The 15,615-nt window shown below is 49.7% G+C and overlaps 1 protein-coding gene across 2 annotated transcripts; it reads left to right on the top strand.

Moving 5' to 3' along the window:
• Positions 1-225: 225 nt before the first annotated feature.
• SPEF1 (sperm flagellar 1) lies at positions 226-15,518 on the top strand. 2 transcript variants are annotated; one of them, XM_035103724.2, is made up of 8 exons: positions 226-451; positions 3,134-3,245; positions 4,603-4,756; positions 5,767-5,829; positions 8,941-8,989; positions 11,304-11,358; positions 12,394-12,505; positions 12,873-15,518. In XM_035103724.2, the coding sequence occupies exons 1-8, from the start codon at positions 340-342 to the stop codon at positions 12,978-12,980; spliced, it is 765 nt and encodes a 254-aa protein (XP_034959615.1). In that variant the 5' UTR covers positions 226-339; the 3' UTR covers positions 12,981-15,518. The 2 variants fall into 2 exon arrangements, with proteins under 2 accessions (XP_034959615.1, XP_034959616.1); XM_035103725.2 differs by lacking the exon at positions 5,767-5,829.
• Positions 15,519-15,615: the final 97 nt, after the last annotated feature.

Genomic DNA, 15,615 nt, shown 5'->3' with positions numbered 1-15,615 from the left:
CACAACCAGCCATTTCTGGCTCTTCCCCCCCCTAATGCCTCTTAGCTGGGCAGCTCCCATCCCGTTGCTAGGCACCTGCTAATATGCTCCAGTTGCCTAGCAACCCTGCTGTTGCGGTTGCTGGGCCTACCGCTGGGAACTACCGCTCCCAGGGTGCTTTGGGGTCTGCCACACCTGAGATGGGGGGGGGACGCTGCTGACGTTGCCATGGTCACAAAGGCAAACAATATGGCTGCGCCCAGCCCTCCAGGGCAGAAGGGAGCTGGTGGAGAAGCTCTGAGCCCGGTCCAGGGGGGCACCTAGAGGGCTGCCAAGGATACAGGGGAGACGAGCATCAGCATGGCCAACGGGGAGCTGGACGAGGAGAGCCTGAACGACCTGTACAGCTGGGTCGATGCCATCCCACTTTCGCGCCCCAAGAGGAACATCGCCCGGGACTTCAGCGATGGAGGTTTTTTTGGGGGGGGGCACTTGTTCGAATCCTGGCACTTGTATATGTGTGTTTCACAATAGATTATAGAATCAGAGAATCCGGGGCCTGCATAAGTCATGCAGACTCTCTAATAATAATAATAATAATAATAATAATAATAATAATAATAATAATAAATTATTTCTACCCCCTGTCCATCTGGCTAGGTTTCCCCAGTCACTCTGGGCGGCTTTCAACAGAGCATTAAAAACAGAACAAAACTTCAAACATTAAAAACTTCCCTAAACAGGGCTGCCTTCAGACGTCTTCTAAAAGTGTCCCTATTTTCCAGGGACAGTCCCGGATTTACAGAAGCCGTCCCGCCAGTTTCTGATTTGATCCCAGAATGTCCCGCTTCTCCTTAGGACCTCTGTATTTTCATCAGGAAAATGTTGGAGGGTTTGCATTATGCGACCCTTGAGACAAGGAGACAAGTAACTACAGTATTTAACCTTGGGAAGGCATCTCAAGGCAGCCCTGTATAGGGAAGTTTTTTAAAATGTGTAATGTTTTATTATGTTTTTATATATGTTGGAAGCTGCCCTGAGTGACTGGGGAAACCCAGTCAGATGGGCGGGATATAAATATTATTATTATTATTATTATTATTATTATTATTATTATTAAATAGGATATCCCTATTTTTGTTGGAGAAATGTTGGAAGGTAGGAGTCATGATGATGATGATGATGATGATGATGATATTATTAATAATAATAATTTATTATTTATACCCCACCCCTCTGGCTGGTTTCCCCAGCTACTCTAGGCAGCTCCCAACATAATATTAAAACATGATGAACATCGAACATAAGGAGAGACTGCTGAGATGTGGGGCCATGTGGGGCTCTTAAAGTCACATCAACACTGAGTCTTGCAAAACAGAGTCATACTGAGGCAGCAAAAGAGCATTTGTTCCCATCCCCCCCCAACCCTCGGATTAAAGGTAAAGGGGCCCCTGACCATCAGGTCCAGTCGTGTCCGACTCTGGGATTGCAGCGCTCATCTCGCTCTATAGGCCGAGGGAGCCGGCGTTTGTCTGCAGACAGCTTCCAGGTCATGTGGCCAGCATGACAAAGCTGCTTCTGGTGAACCAGAGCAGCGCACGGAAACGCCGTTTACCTTCCCGCCGGAGCGGTCCCTATTTATCTACTTGCACATTGATGTGCTTGCGAACTGCTAGGTGGGCAGGAGCTGTGACCAAGCAACAGGAGCTCACCCCGTTGCGGGGATTCGAATCGCCGACCTTCTGATCAGCAAGCCCTAGGCTCTGTGGTTTAACCCACAGCGTCACCTGGGTCCCACCCCCCGGGTTAAAGGACCCCTGACCATTAGGTCCAGTTGTGACCGACTCTGGGGTTGCGCGCTCATCTCGCATTATTGGCCGAGGGAGCCGGCGTATAGCTTCCAGGTCATGTGGCCAGCATGACAAAGCCGCTTCTGGCAAACCAGAGCAGCACATGGAAACGCCGTTTACCTTCCCGCTGTAGCGGTTCCTATTTATCTACTTGCATTTTGACGGGCTTTCAAACTGCTAGGTTGGCAGGAGCTGGGACCAAGCAATGGGAGCTCACCCCATCACAGGGATTCGAACCGCCGACCTTCTGATCAGCAAGCCCTAGGCTCTGTGGTTTAACCCACAGCGCCACCTGGGTCCCACCCCCCGGGTTACTGTGCCTTAAAAAACACACGACACCAATATAATAAACAGTTGCCCCACCCCTTCCTAGCCGCTGTAGGAAAAGCTTCACCTGTTGGTTTATTAGCATCATTCTCTGTTGCATAGCGCAGTCAGTGGGTGTGTAGTTCCTGAAAGAGAAGCTGCAAGAGGTCCCCGCCCCGAGGAGCCTCCAATCTAAACTCTTGCACTGAGGAATAATAATAATAATAATAATAATAATAATAATAATAATAATAATAATTTATTTATACCCTGTCCATCTGGCTGGGTTTCCAACAAAATATTAAAAATACAATAAAACATCAAAGGAAGCAATAGAAATTGGTGAGTGAGAAGGAAGCAGAGGCAAAGGAAAGGTGGCGTCCTTGGTTCAGTTTCAGGCCCCTCGGCTACATTTCAGGAGGGAGGGAGGGAAGCTCCAGGGGGGCTCCAGGGATTCCTACCTGCTGTGCACCTGTAAGGGTCCCTTCCAACCTTTCTTGGAAGTTTTAAAGCAGAGGTCAGGTGGCCGCCTGTCAGGGATCCTTCAGCTATGATTCCTCCATTGCAGGGGGTTGGGCTGGATGACCCTTGGGGATCCCTCCCAACTCTACAATTCTATGATGTGGTGGTAGCAAATTGTGAAGTTTATCAATGTGCTGTGTGTGAAGGTCTTCCTTTTGCTTGTCCTGGACCTTCCAAGGTTCAGCTTCGTTTTATGAACCGTCCCCCCCCCCTTGTGTTCTAGCGTTAGAAGAAAGGGAGAAAAACAGATGTCTCTAACCACTTTCTCCATTTGCCACCTGTTTGGAAAAGCCCCTGAGCTCTGGGCCTTGGGACCTAGGTTCCATTTGGTGGGTTCTGCTCTGGTTTGAGACATGTCGGGCCACCATAGACGAAGTTTGTAGGAAATGCCAGGGATGGGGTGGGCTTGGCGGGGGGGGGCGTTGTGGGTCACCATCTGCTTCTGCTCCTACTTCTCCCTTTGATTTCCCATGCAGTTTTGGTGGCTGAAGTGGTGAAGTTTTACTTTCCAAAAATAGTGGAAATGCACAACTACGCGCCAGCTAATTCTACGCAGCAGAAGCTCTCCAACTGGGGACACCTGAACAGGTCAGTCACACCCCTGAGCTATACAGTGGAACCTCGGTTTATGAACACCTCGGTTTATGAATTTTTGGTTTATGAACACAGCGGACCCATCTGGAACGGATTAATTCATTTTCCATTACTTTCAATGGGAAAGTTCGCTTCAGTTTATGAACGCACTTCCGGAACCAATTACACCCATGCTTCAGTTTATGAACGCTTCAGTTTAAGTACTCCGCGGACCCATCTGGAATGGATTAATCCACTTTCCATTATTTTCAATGGGAAAGTTCGCTTCAGTTTATGAACGCTTCAGTTTAAGTACCCCGCGGACCGTCTGGAACAGATTAATCCACTTTCCATTACTTTCAATGGGAAAGTTTGCTTCAGTTTATGAACGCTTCAGTTTATGAACAGACTTCTGGAACCAATTGTGTTCATAAACCGAGGTACTACTGTATCCTGAATTTAAAACCCACTGCTGCTGGCTGAGATATGGGACATGTCAAATGGGAACATTAAATGTTTTTTTAAAAGATAATTTATTAAATTTTCCAATTAAACACATTTAAACCAAAACAAAACATACAACCACAAACACAACAACACATAATAAACATATTTTTCTTCTTCTTAGCATCTTATCAGTTACTACAATTTTATTTGCTCTACCGAGCTTTGACTTCCCTCCTTCCCCCCAATCGGTTTTCTTATCCATTCCTATCTCACAGTTCCTTTATTCCTTCTACCTAAAGTCAATTCGTAGGATTTATTTCAATCCTGCAAGTGTCTTTAAACTTCTACAGTTCTTCTCCATATAGTCCACAAATTTACTCCAGTCTTTTTGGAACTTTGCCTCTCCCTGGTTTCAGATCCTGCTAGTCAGTCTTGCTAATTCCGCATAGTCCATCATTTTTGTCTGCCACTCTTCAGTCGTCGGTAACTTCTGAGTTTTCCATTTTTGGGCTAACGAAGTCCTAGCCGCAGTTGTCGCATACAAAAATAATACTTGATCTCCTTTCACTATCTCTTGTCCTATAAGTCCTAATAGAAAAGCTTCCGGTTTTTTGGGAAAGGTGTATTTAAAAATCTTTTTCAGGGGAACATTAAATGTTAAACGTTGCTTGTTTTTGCTTGGTGATGCTCTCGTCTTCTTTGTGGATTTCACTGCATTTTGCTGCAAAACGGAGCCTAGCTGGCCTCTGAGCTTTAAAACGCCTTTGGAAATCCACCACAGCCTTCCAGAACTGCCCATGTACAGCTCCCAGGAGTCAAAAACCTGGGTGCCTTAAGCCCTGATGTGTCCAAGGAATTGCACCCCGTGTTCCAGTGGGGACTTTGGATACGCTGACTTGATTTCATTGCCCTTCTTCTTCTGCAGGAAAGTTCTGAGCAAGCTTAACTTCTCCATCCCAGAAGACATGGTCCGGAAGATTGCCCAGTGCACCCCTGGGATGGTAGAGCTGGTGCTGATTCCCCTGAGACAGAAAATCGAGGAGAAACAAAAGCAGGCCAAGATGTCCAACTCCTATCAGGTTAGCAGAGCCTGGAAGGGAGGAGGGATGGAAGGCAATAAGTGCATCTTGCACTGTTAGAGCATTTCCGTTCACCTGCAACTTTGCAAGTAGCCCGTGCAGCAGGAAACTATTGCGCCCATTTTGCGGATTTACAGAACTGAGGCTGAGAGACAGCAGTTTGCCCCAGAGCGCCAACAACTCCTTGCTAATGGCCCAGCCAAGTCTGAACCGCTGCCTCCCAGATCCACGTGGAGCCATCAAGCCTGCGGGCTGCAAATGTGGTTTCTTGTTGCGCCGTAATCACTACGGCTCATGCTCTGTGCTCTTGAATAGAGCTCATTCATTTCAATGGGACTTCCACAGGAGAACTTCCCAGTGGATCATGCCCAGCATTTGTAGCGGCGCAGTGAAAATACTAAGCCACCTTAAATTTGTCAGTTTTTTGCATGCAACCGTCCCTTGTCCGTTGGCATTTTTTGGTCATTGCACCAGAGTTTATTTTGCATGTGCAAACTGCAGGAGACAAAGCCATTAGGTTTATGCCACAGAGTATAAATAAGGTGGGACAGTCCCAAACAGCAAAGCAAGAAACAGGCCAGGCTACTTGCTATTTTTCTAGAGAGCAGCAGAGGGTGCTCGCCTCAAGCCGCCAAACTGCTTTTTTCCAGCACTGGGAATGCGGTGTCAAGCTTAAGGCTGCAACCACCGCATGCATTGTTTTTAAAAGACGTTTTCTTAGCATGTTCTTCTGAAATGTTTCTTGCTGTGCTGCAATGCCCAAATCTCTGGAAAGTGAGCTAAATCGATGAAGGTGATATTAGATCTGGCCAAAATCAGCAGCTGGCTGCTCTTCTTTTTGCTGCTGAATCAGAAAAAAATTGGTTTGCCTGCGGATTGGAGTTTGTTCTGATTCAGCAATAAGCAGAGGGTTTTCCTGGGAAATCAGCAGGGCAAATGGAAAACATCTTGGACGTGTGTTTTCTAGGCAAGCCCCTTTTCACGCCTTCCTCCCTTCTGCTTCCTTCCAGGGCCATCCTCCAACCGCTGTGGGCTCCTGCAGTCTTTGCTCCTTTCCGTCTCCATTGCCCCAGGTCTCAGCCTTTTTCCTCTTCAGCATACGCCCCTGCTGGAAGGTCCCCTCTCTCGCTCCCCCTCTTTCCCCCTCTGCTTGTCTGATTCACAGGCTCCAGGCTGTGTGGCTCTTAGGATTGCCAGTTGAGTTGCCCATTGCTCGAAGGGTTGCCCCTCCTCTTACGAAAGGGTTGTCAGTTATTGCAAAATGCCACATCCTTACACCGATTCACAGAATCATAGAACTGCAGAGTTGGAAGGGGCCCCAAGCGTCATCTAGTCTGACCCCCTGCAATGCAGGAATCTCAGCTAAAGCATCCCTGGGAAATGGCCATCCCAACTTTGCTTTAAATTCTCCACTCAGGGAGAGTCCACCACCTCCTGAGGGAGACCGTTCCACCTTCAAACAGTTCTCCAATGAAAATAGAGCTGTCCTATTTATCTTATTTACTACTCTTACTCTTGCTATTATTATGATCAGAGCTAGAAGCTAGAACATTTCTCCAACAAAAATTGGGACATCCTATTCCATCATCATCACCATCATCTTATTATTATTATTTATATCCCACCCATCTGACTGACTTGCCCCAGCCACTCTGGGTGGCTTCTAAAATAATAATAAAACATCAATCATTGAAAGCTTCCCTCCACAGAACTTTCTTCAGATGTCTTCAGATGTATAGTTACTTATTTCCTTGGCTTCAAGAGGGGGCCCCCATAACTCCATACCCTCCAACATTTCTTCGATGAAAATAGGGATGTCCAGGAAAAGCGGGACATTCCACGATCAATTCAGAAACGGTGACGGCTTCTGTAAATCTGGGACTGTCCCTGGAAAATAGGGAGACTTGGAGGGTCTGAGGCGTCACAGAGCTTGCTGGGAATGTTTGGAAATGTAAAGGATTCTGGCAAGAATAAGAAGAGACTGAAAATCTCCTTCTCATCGGTGGTGAATATGCAAAAAAGTCGGATCTGCGTCAACAGATCCAGCGCACTGATTCTTGCATGGTGTGAGCTGCCCCCTACGGATGCTGCGGAATCTCTTTTCTTGGATAGATTCCACGGGGCTGTCGTCGCAGAGAATATGAATTGCTGTTTGATCCGCCAAAGCCCATTCACAAGTGACAGCCGGCGTTTGAGGCCAGGGTTGTGGAGTAATGGGTGAGCCGTGCGCTCCGAAACCCTGCCCTTGCGCTCTGTACAGCATGTGCTGCTGTCAGCCGAGAGAAGGGGCCAGCAATCCTACGTGCAGCCCGTTTGTGGGACTCCACGGGACGCATCGGCCAGCGCTGCAACTTGTTTAATGCAGCACAGGGCGGTCCAGCATCTAGAAAGAAGCCAGGGAACTTCCACCCAGGGCGGGGGCAGGGACGGCATCCAGGAAACCCCCCCCCCCCGTGCAGGGCAGGAATGCTGTAACCCTTCCCGACTGCCTGCTCTCCCTTCCCTGCCCTGCAACTAGTATTCAGTGGTAAACTGCCTCTCAACCTGGAGGTTCTACGCAGCAGCCATGGACATTAGTCATTGATCTGCATCTCCTCGGTGCATCTGTCTCTAGCCCTCCATGGCTGCCCTTTCTTCCTTTCTTTGCTTCAAGCAGAGTTAGAGCTGCCATATTTTGAAAAGCAACGAAGGGTAGGCTAGGATGGCTTGTTTCAAATACCCCTACTATACGTAGGCTACAGAAGCTGTGATCTATTGCTTGGGGGGGGGGGAGGCAGGAGAAGAGAAGAAAAAAAGCAAGTCTTCAACCATTTGGGTCTCATATTATTCCCCGCCCATCTGACTTGCCTCAGCCGCTCTGGACTAAGGTTACCAGATTTTTTTCAATGAATCTGGGGAAACTTTTCAACCTCCTACTAAATACAGTGGTACCTCGGTTTATGAACACAATTGGTTCCGGAAGTCTGTTCATAAACTGAAGACTTCATAAACTGAAGCGAACTTTCCCATTGAAAGTAATGGAAAGCGGATTAATCTGTTCCAGACGGTCCGCGGAGTACTTAAACTGAAGTGTTCATAAACTGAAGCGAACTTTCCCATTGAAAGTAATGGAAAGTGAATTAATCCGTTCCAGATGGGTCCGCGGCGTTCGTAAACCGAAAATTCGTAAACCGAGGTGTTCATAAACCGAGGTTCCACTGTAGATTGATTTTGTCAGGAGACTGATTTGTAAATCCAGGGACTGTCCCTGGGAAAAGGGGACGTCTGGTAACCTTAATCTGGACGGCTTCCAACAGATATAAAAACATTTTTTAAAAAATCAAACATTAAAAAGCTTCCCTATACAGGGTTGCCTTCCAATGTCTTCTAAAGGTTGTATTGTTACAGTCAAACCTCGGTTTACACCTACCTCTGTTTGTGACCGCTTCGGCGAGCGACCGCCGCAGACCCAGAAGTGTTTGCATCTGGGTTCCGTGGCGTCGGATGCGTAGATGCGACCTGTGCAGTGTGTGCGTGCGCAGAAGCGTGCCCTCCGTGGAACGGATTGCGGTCGCAAACCGTGGTACCACTGTGCTTATCTCCTTGGCTCGGGGGTCACGTAACTCCATACCCTCCAACATTTCTCCGATGAAAATAGGGACGTATCGGAAACCAGGACAGCTTCTGTAAATTTGGGACTGAAAATAGGGATTTACTTTATTTATTTATTACTCTATTTATTTGGGAGTCTGGCATTGGGAATGGGCTTTGAAGTCTCCTTAGCTTAGTGCCTGGCTGCTCATGGCCTGACCCTGCTGAAGAAAATAATCTCAAAAGCCCGAGAAGCCACCAGCTCGCCTCCCCTCTCTCTTGACGGCTTCTCATGAGCCCCAGAAATGATTTGGGTGGCTGTTCCTCAACGGGTAGCCAAACGGCTGTGCCTCTTTCCTTTGCTGCCCTCCTTTCTCTGCTGCTGTAGGATTCATCCTGCCCTGCTTAGAGGCTGCTGCGACCCCCACGCTCCTTTCCAAGCTCACACCTGCATGTTACAACTCAAACCAGCATCAGACCAGAAGGTGGGGAGGGGTGGGGTGGGGGAGCCAATTTAATTGAATAGCATTGATGTGGCCAGGAGGAAGGAAGCAGCGGGACCCTGAGCGCTCAGCGAGTCAACTTGCTTTTCTTCTCTGGCTCTCTCGACACAGGAGCTGGGAATGCGCTCGACCCTGGAGGAGAACAACTATCTGGATACAGGTAGGATCAATGTTGGATCAGGCCAGAACGTCAGAACATCAGAAGAGCCGGCTGCTGGATCAGGCCAATGAGTAATCTGGTCCAGGCATCCTGTTCTCACAGGGGCCGGCCAGATGCCTGTGGGAAACTAGCAAGCAGGATTCGAACACAAGACCACCTCTCCCCTCCTGTGGCTTCCAGCAACTAGCGTTCAGGAGCATTGCTGCCTCTGACTGCGGAGAGCAAAGCATAACTATCATGGCTGATAGCGATTGACAGCCCTCCTCCTCCATGAATTTGTCTAACCCAGGCATCCCCAAAGTCGGCCCTCCAGCTGTTGTTGGACTACAATTCCCATCATACCTGACAACTGGTCCTGTTGGCTAGGGATGATGGGAGTTGTAGTCCAACAACAGCTGGAGGGCCAAGTTTGGGGATGCCTGGTATAACCTTTGAAAGCCATCCAAGTTGGTGGCCATCATTGCCTCTTGTGGCAGGGAGTTCCGTAGCTTAACTCTGCACTGCATGAAGAAGGGCTTCATTTTGCCTGTTCTGAACCCTCCAGCATCCAGCTTTTAGATGTGTCTGTGGGTTATTGGTTTGTTTTTGTCTTTGCATTTTGGGTTCTCATTTTGTATTTTTCTGCTGTGAACTGCCCTGTGATGAAGGGCGCACATTTTAACAACAACAACAACAACAACAACAACAGGGGACCACAAGGATCATCCGGTCCCTGCAATGCAGGAATCTTTTGCCCAACGTGGGGCTCGAACCCACAACCCTGCAGTTAAGAGTCTCCCGCTCTACCAAGTGAGTTACCCCAGTCCTAAGCCCTGGAGGAAACTTGCTGCCAGTCAGTGTAAGCCATACTGAGCCAGAGGAACCAAAGGTCTGACTCTGTACAAAGTAGCGGCCTATCCTCCTAGAGGGATGTTTATGCACATAGCTAAGAGGGTCTATTTATTACTATAAATTTATCACACGGCCCCAGCAGGTCCTGCAACCTCACCCCCAAAGGCGCCGCCCCCCATGGTCTCCCAAGGCATACAGGTGCCAACCAACCATAGCCATTATTTATTATTAAACTGTGTAATAATATAATAATAATTTATTACTTATACCCCGCCCATCTGGCTGGGTTTCCCCAGCCACTCTGGGCGGCTTCCAATAAAATATTAAAATACAATGGTCTGTTAAACATTAAAAGCTTCCCTAAACAGGGCTGCCTTCAGGTGTCTTCTAAAAGTCTGGTAGCTGTTTTTCTCTTTGACATCTGGTGGGAGGGCGTTCCACAGGGCGGGTGCCACCACCGAGAAGTCCCTCTGCCTAGTTCCCTGTAACTTGGCTTCTCGCAGCGAGGGAACCGCCAGAAGGCCCTCGGCACTGGGCCTCAGCGTCCGGGCAGAACGATGGGGGTGTATGCATCTTTTTCCTAAATCAGTCACTGGAATGCAGGAAGGAACATAGAAAGGAACAGGATCCATCCATCAGGGACTTGCTGAGGAGGGCTGCACTGAGGAAGCACTGAGGTGGAAGACTCCCCCTCCCCCTCCCCCTGACCAGGATCCTGAATCTTCCCAGAAGCAGTGGGGCAGTATAGATTTGGAACAGTGGTTTGCAGAGGGGCATAGTCCAGAAGACAAAAGTTGGGAAGAATTGGGTGGTGAACAGGTAGGAGGAGAAGAACCGGGAGAGAGAGAGAGAGAAGAAAGTTAACAGACTCCAGCCCCTCAGTCCAAGGTCAAGGAGATTAGATAAGGTAGCTGCACAGAAGGCATGGTGGATGCGAGATCAGGTTGCAAGATGAGGAAGTGACTAGGGGGGAAGTGGGTGTAAACCTTAACTGGGAGCACCTTTACTCCGAGAATAGACTCTTTGCTCTTACGCTGTGATCATTAGAATCTCTTTAAATGGTAAGAGACTCTTTTTGCTTTGTTCTGCTTATCCACGGCCAAAGGCAGGGAGGAAGCCGCTCCCTCAAAGCAAGACACCATCCATCGTAGTATTGTCTACACCGACTGGCAGCAGATCTCTAGGATTCCGGGCAGGAGTCTCTCTCAGCCCTGCCCGGAGATGCCATCGGCGATTGAACCCAGGACATTCTGCATGCAAAGCAGATGTTCCGTTACTGAGCTGTGGACCTTCCCTAATAAGATAGATCAATAAATAATAACTTTTCATGGGATTTTTTTTAAAATAAAAAATGTAATATAAAGGTATAGATAGCTATAAATACAGAGTCTCAGTTGAATTCTGGTTTCATTGCGGATTGTGGGGCGGGGATTTTGGAGGGCCTACACGCCTCTAATGATAGTCTCTGTTTCACATTTTACAGGCTTCACTTCAAAGCCCAAACCCAACAGCACCCAGGACTCTCCTGCGTTGGAAAGGTAATTAAAAGAAAAGAAAAGAATTACTGCCAGTTAGGGAAACCCTGTCTTGCCAGGGCTGGCAGTACAGCTGCAAGCAAATAATAATAATAATAATAATAATAATAATAATAATAATAATAGGCTGGGTTTTCCCAGCCACTCTGGCAGCCATCACTGCCTCCTGTGGGAGGGAGTTCCGCGGTTTAACTGTGCAAAGAAGTACAGTGTGGTGTCATGGTGTCGGACCAGAAGCTGGGGGACAAGGGTTCAAATTCCCCACTTGGCCATGAAGCTGACTGGGTGTCCTTGGGCCAGTCGTTGCCCCTCAGCCTAACCTGCCTCACTGGGTTGTTGTGGAAGCAGGGGTGCCATGTCAGCCCCCTTGAGCTCCTCGGGGAAAAAGGTGAGATATAAATGCAAAGGATGAATGACTAAAAAAAAGTTTTCTGTTCTGGAAGGGGGAGCCTGGGAGTCTTCCCCCTCCTCTCCTCTTGCAGCCTCTTGTGGCAGGGAGTTCCATAGTTTAAGGGGCAGGTCTACCAGGGTGGGCAGCCTGGTGGAAATCCCCTTGGTTCTTTCTCTCACCTGAGCCCTGTCTGTGTCCTTTCCCAGCCTTTCCCAGCACAGCGCCCTCCAGACATATTTGACTGCAACTCAACTCCCACCCGCCCCCGCCCCATCTTATCCCCACAAACAACCCCGTGAGGTAGGCTGAGAGGTGGCGAACAGCCACAGTGAGTTGAGCGGGGATTCGAACCCCGGCCTCCCAGGTCCCCAGAGCCAGAGAGGAGGAGTGGCAAGGTCGTACGGTAGTTCAGCCACATCTGGAGGCGCCCTGTTGGTGAGCTCTGCTGCGAACTGTGATAGCTAAGTGGAGCCTCCAGGATTAGTGGCAGTCTAGCTGAAGTCTTGCACCAAATCTGGGCTTTTGCTTTGACCTGGTAAAGTAGCTGGCTGCTCTTATGGTCAAGTGTGTGTGTGTGTGTGCGTTTTGGGTAGGAACCCCCAGGTTTTTGCACCACCGTGACCTCCAGAACTTTTCCTTGTCTCCAGGGGGCCCAAAGGACACCAGAGCTACACAGTGCCTCTGCAAACGGACGCCAATCTCCGACTCCACTTAGCAGAGAGGGAACAAGCCCTTCTGGCCTCGCAGGAGATGGTTCAGGTGAGAGAGGCGCTCCCTTGCCTTCCCCCTGAGGCCCAGCCAGGTTCATCTTCCCCACCTGAACTTTAGCCCTGCCCTGCCCTTCCTCAACCTCACAGAGCCATGCAGTTGGAAGGGGCCAGAATGGGCATTAATGTGGCACTTGCAACAGCGCCCCTTCTGCATGTTTCTACAGGTGGGCAGGGTTAGTCTGGACAGACGCGTCTGAGGTTGTTAGCCACACGCACCACCCGAGGAACTCCCTGCCACAGGATGCTGGCTGTGGCTGCCTCAGGGCCCTGGGTCTCCTTCCTCTCCACCAGGAGCTGCTGGGGCTACTTGGGAGACCCTTCGAAATCCACCCCTCTCTGTCTCTTCCCTGGTCCAGATCCTTCAGATGAAGGTCCGCCGCTTGGAGCATCTCTTGCACCTGAAGAACGTCCGGATTGATGACCTCACCCGCCGCCTGCAGCAAGCGGAGCAGAGGCGGAAGTGAAGGCGCCGTCTCGGGTTCCCCTCTCTGATGCCCATCAGATGATTTTTCAGATGGCCAGGCCTTTTCTCTCTCTCTCTCTCTCTCTCTCTCTCTCTCTCTCTCTCTCTCTCTCTCTTTCTCTCTTTTCTGCCACCTCTTCCTTTGCGAACAGCTGCTTTCAGGCTCCAGGCAGGCTGAGACGTCAAAGGCTGGCAGAGGTCCCAAGTCGAAGGAAGGAGCCCACGCCTGTGGCTGGCGCGGGCAGATGGCCTCGCCGATGCCCAGAGGCCAGGGATGGGGTGAATGGATGGGCTGAAAAGCAGGAGTCAGCCAAGAAGAGGTGCCAGGCCAGGAGGACGTGCCCTCAATTCTCCCCAACCCTCTTGCTGGTCCGGGGATGAGAGCTCCCTCTTGGGCTCTCCAAAACCAGAACCTGCCTGAGAGCTCTCCACTCAGCAACAGTCTAGGAAATGGGCTTTTGGCTTCACTGTTGCCCTGGAAGCCCTGCTTGCCGCCTCCTCACCTGGTGACTAGGTCCAGGCACGCCTCCTCCCAGGTGAGGCCAGCTTCTGTGCCTTTCCCACTCTCTCCCAAGTGCTTGTGCTTGCAGGGGGCTCTGGAACATCTCAGAGGCCCTGAGGGCTGTGGATGGAGCAACAGGGCGTTCTGCCAGGAGCCTTGAGCTCTGCGACTTTCTGTCGAGGAGAAACTAGTTTCGGGTGCATGTAACATCCCTCAGGGGGATCCTGCTGGCACATTCCCCCTGGGAAATGTAGTTCTGAGAAGAGCCTCAGGCCTTCATGGGTGACGCGGCGATCAGGATCCAATGTCCTTCTGTGGGCCTTCTCTCTCTCCAGCAATGTTTTCAGCTTTGGGGGGCAGGGAGGGGGCGATAGTTTTGGCTGCTTCTTTTGCCTCTTCATCTCCCTGCTCCCAGTGCTGCAGATGTGCAGGTGGAACGGTTTGCCACAGGCCCCGCTTTTTCTGCAGTGAGGAGCAGGCATCTCGTGCATTAAATAGGGAGTGGGTTACCCCTTGAACCGTGTTGGTGCCCGTGAAAGCTTTTGCACAACTGCATGTGCCTCTGTGGCAAAGGGCATGCAAATCCCAGCTATGAAAGCAAACGCTTGGGGTTGCAAACCCCAGCAGGCAAAGGGGGCTCTTGCACAAAAGTGGAATCTGGAGATGCAGCAACGACAAAGAGGCGTCGTGACTTCCTCTTGATATGTTAGTTGCAGGCCTGTGTTTTGAACATAGGTTCCCCAATTTTATTTTATTTTTAAATCCCGTTCTCTGTTTTAGCCAAAATGAAAGAAGGCAGCTTCTACTGCCCTAAGCCAGACTTTGCCAACCTGGTGCCCCCAAGATGTTTTGGATGACAGCTCGTGGGTCAGTCATTGATCAGAAACCGTAAACCGATGGCTATATTATTTGAAGATTGGTGGGCAAAGGAGACCGTCCTTGGCAATAGGAGAAAAGTCATTTGCCTTACCTCTAACCCCGCAAATCTAGACTTATCAGGTGGGAGGTTTTGTGACAGTTCGGGAACACCACCCGGGATGTCCTTTTACCTTGCAACCCATTTTTTTCTCTTGGGTTGTTGAGAGGGCTGCTTTCTGAGTTCTATTATTTGGCCTTTGCTGGATGCAATTCAGTCTGACCTTGCAGACCTCCAACCTTCTCTTATTGAACTCAGGATCTGCCCATCATACAGGGGGGGGGGGTGCATAATTTTTTTGCAGCAAGCTTCATTTATGGCGCCAGACTGCACTGCTGTCGCAAGGGAGGGTTGAATTCAGGGGTCGCCAACGTGGTGCTGTTTGATCCCAGCTCCCATCAGCTGCAACCAACATGGACCAGTGATCAGGAATAATGGGAGCAGTAGTCCCAAAACGTTTGAAGGGGCACCACATGGTCTAAACCATGGGGCCTCCTCCTAATGCCCCAGGAAGCTGGAGGAGATGTCCCACTTCCTATTGTCCTTGGGCATCTAGGGAGCAATTCACATCATAGCTTCTTTTTTTTTTCTTGGTGAAAATGGCGCCTGTGGATTTCCCCCACCAGGCCTTTGTGACTTTTGCAGCCTGGAACACAGAACTTGAAGGGACAAGCCAACCAGCTTCAAAACATGCCATTCCACCATGCCTGCTGCCCCGGGCTCTCAGAGGCTAACACCACATTTCCTTATGCCACACGGACAAAGGAACGTGGCACAAGGGACGGAGGAAGGCTGGCACCATGCCACGCCCTGACTACGATGAAGGCACACTTGGGGATTTTCTCAGGAGATGCTGCCTAGAGCAGATACAAGACGGGCATCCTTGGCACAGCTCTGATGCAAAAACGGTGGCGTGGATGAGCAGACCCTCCTGCCGATGGAGCAGGCCTTCTGATCAGTTGCTTTTAATCAATCGCTTTTTGATTATGGTGAAGCTAATGTTGCATCTGGGTAACGTTGGGTCATCACGGGCAGGGGTTTCTGTACAATCGTGTTGTTTCTTTGTACTGTATAGGGGCTTGTCTGATGATCTTTCAGCAATAAAACGGTTTATCCTTCTCCTTCCTCGCCTCTTTTATTTGGAGCACTCTAGCAGCAGGGAGAGTGCTCCAAAAGACTTTGGAACAGCCCTCCCAAGCTGGGGCTCTCTCGATGCTT

Source organism: Zootoca vivipara, chromosome 9 (genome assembly GCF_963506605.1).
Source record: "Zootoca vivipara chromosome 9, rZooViv1.1, whole genome shotgun sequence".
Taxonomy (NCBI): domain Eukaryota; kingdom Metazoa; phylum Chordata; class Lepidosauria; order Squamata; family Lacertidae; genus Zootoca; species Zootoca vivipara.
Note: the sequence above shows the minus strand (reverse complement) of the source record. Positions and strands in the feature narration are given on the sequence as shown.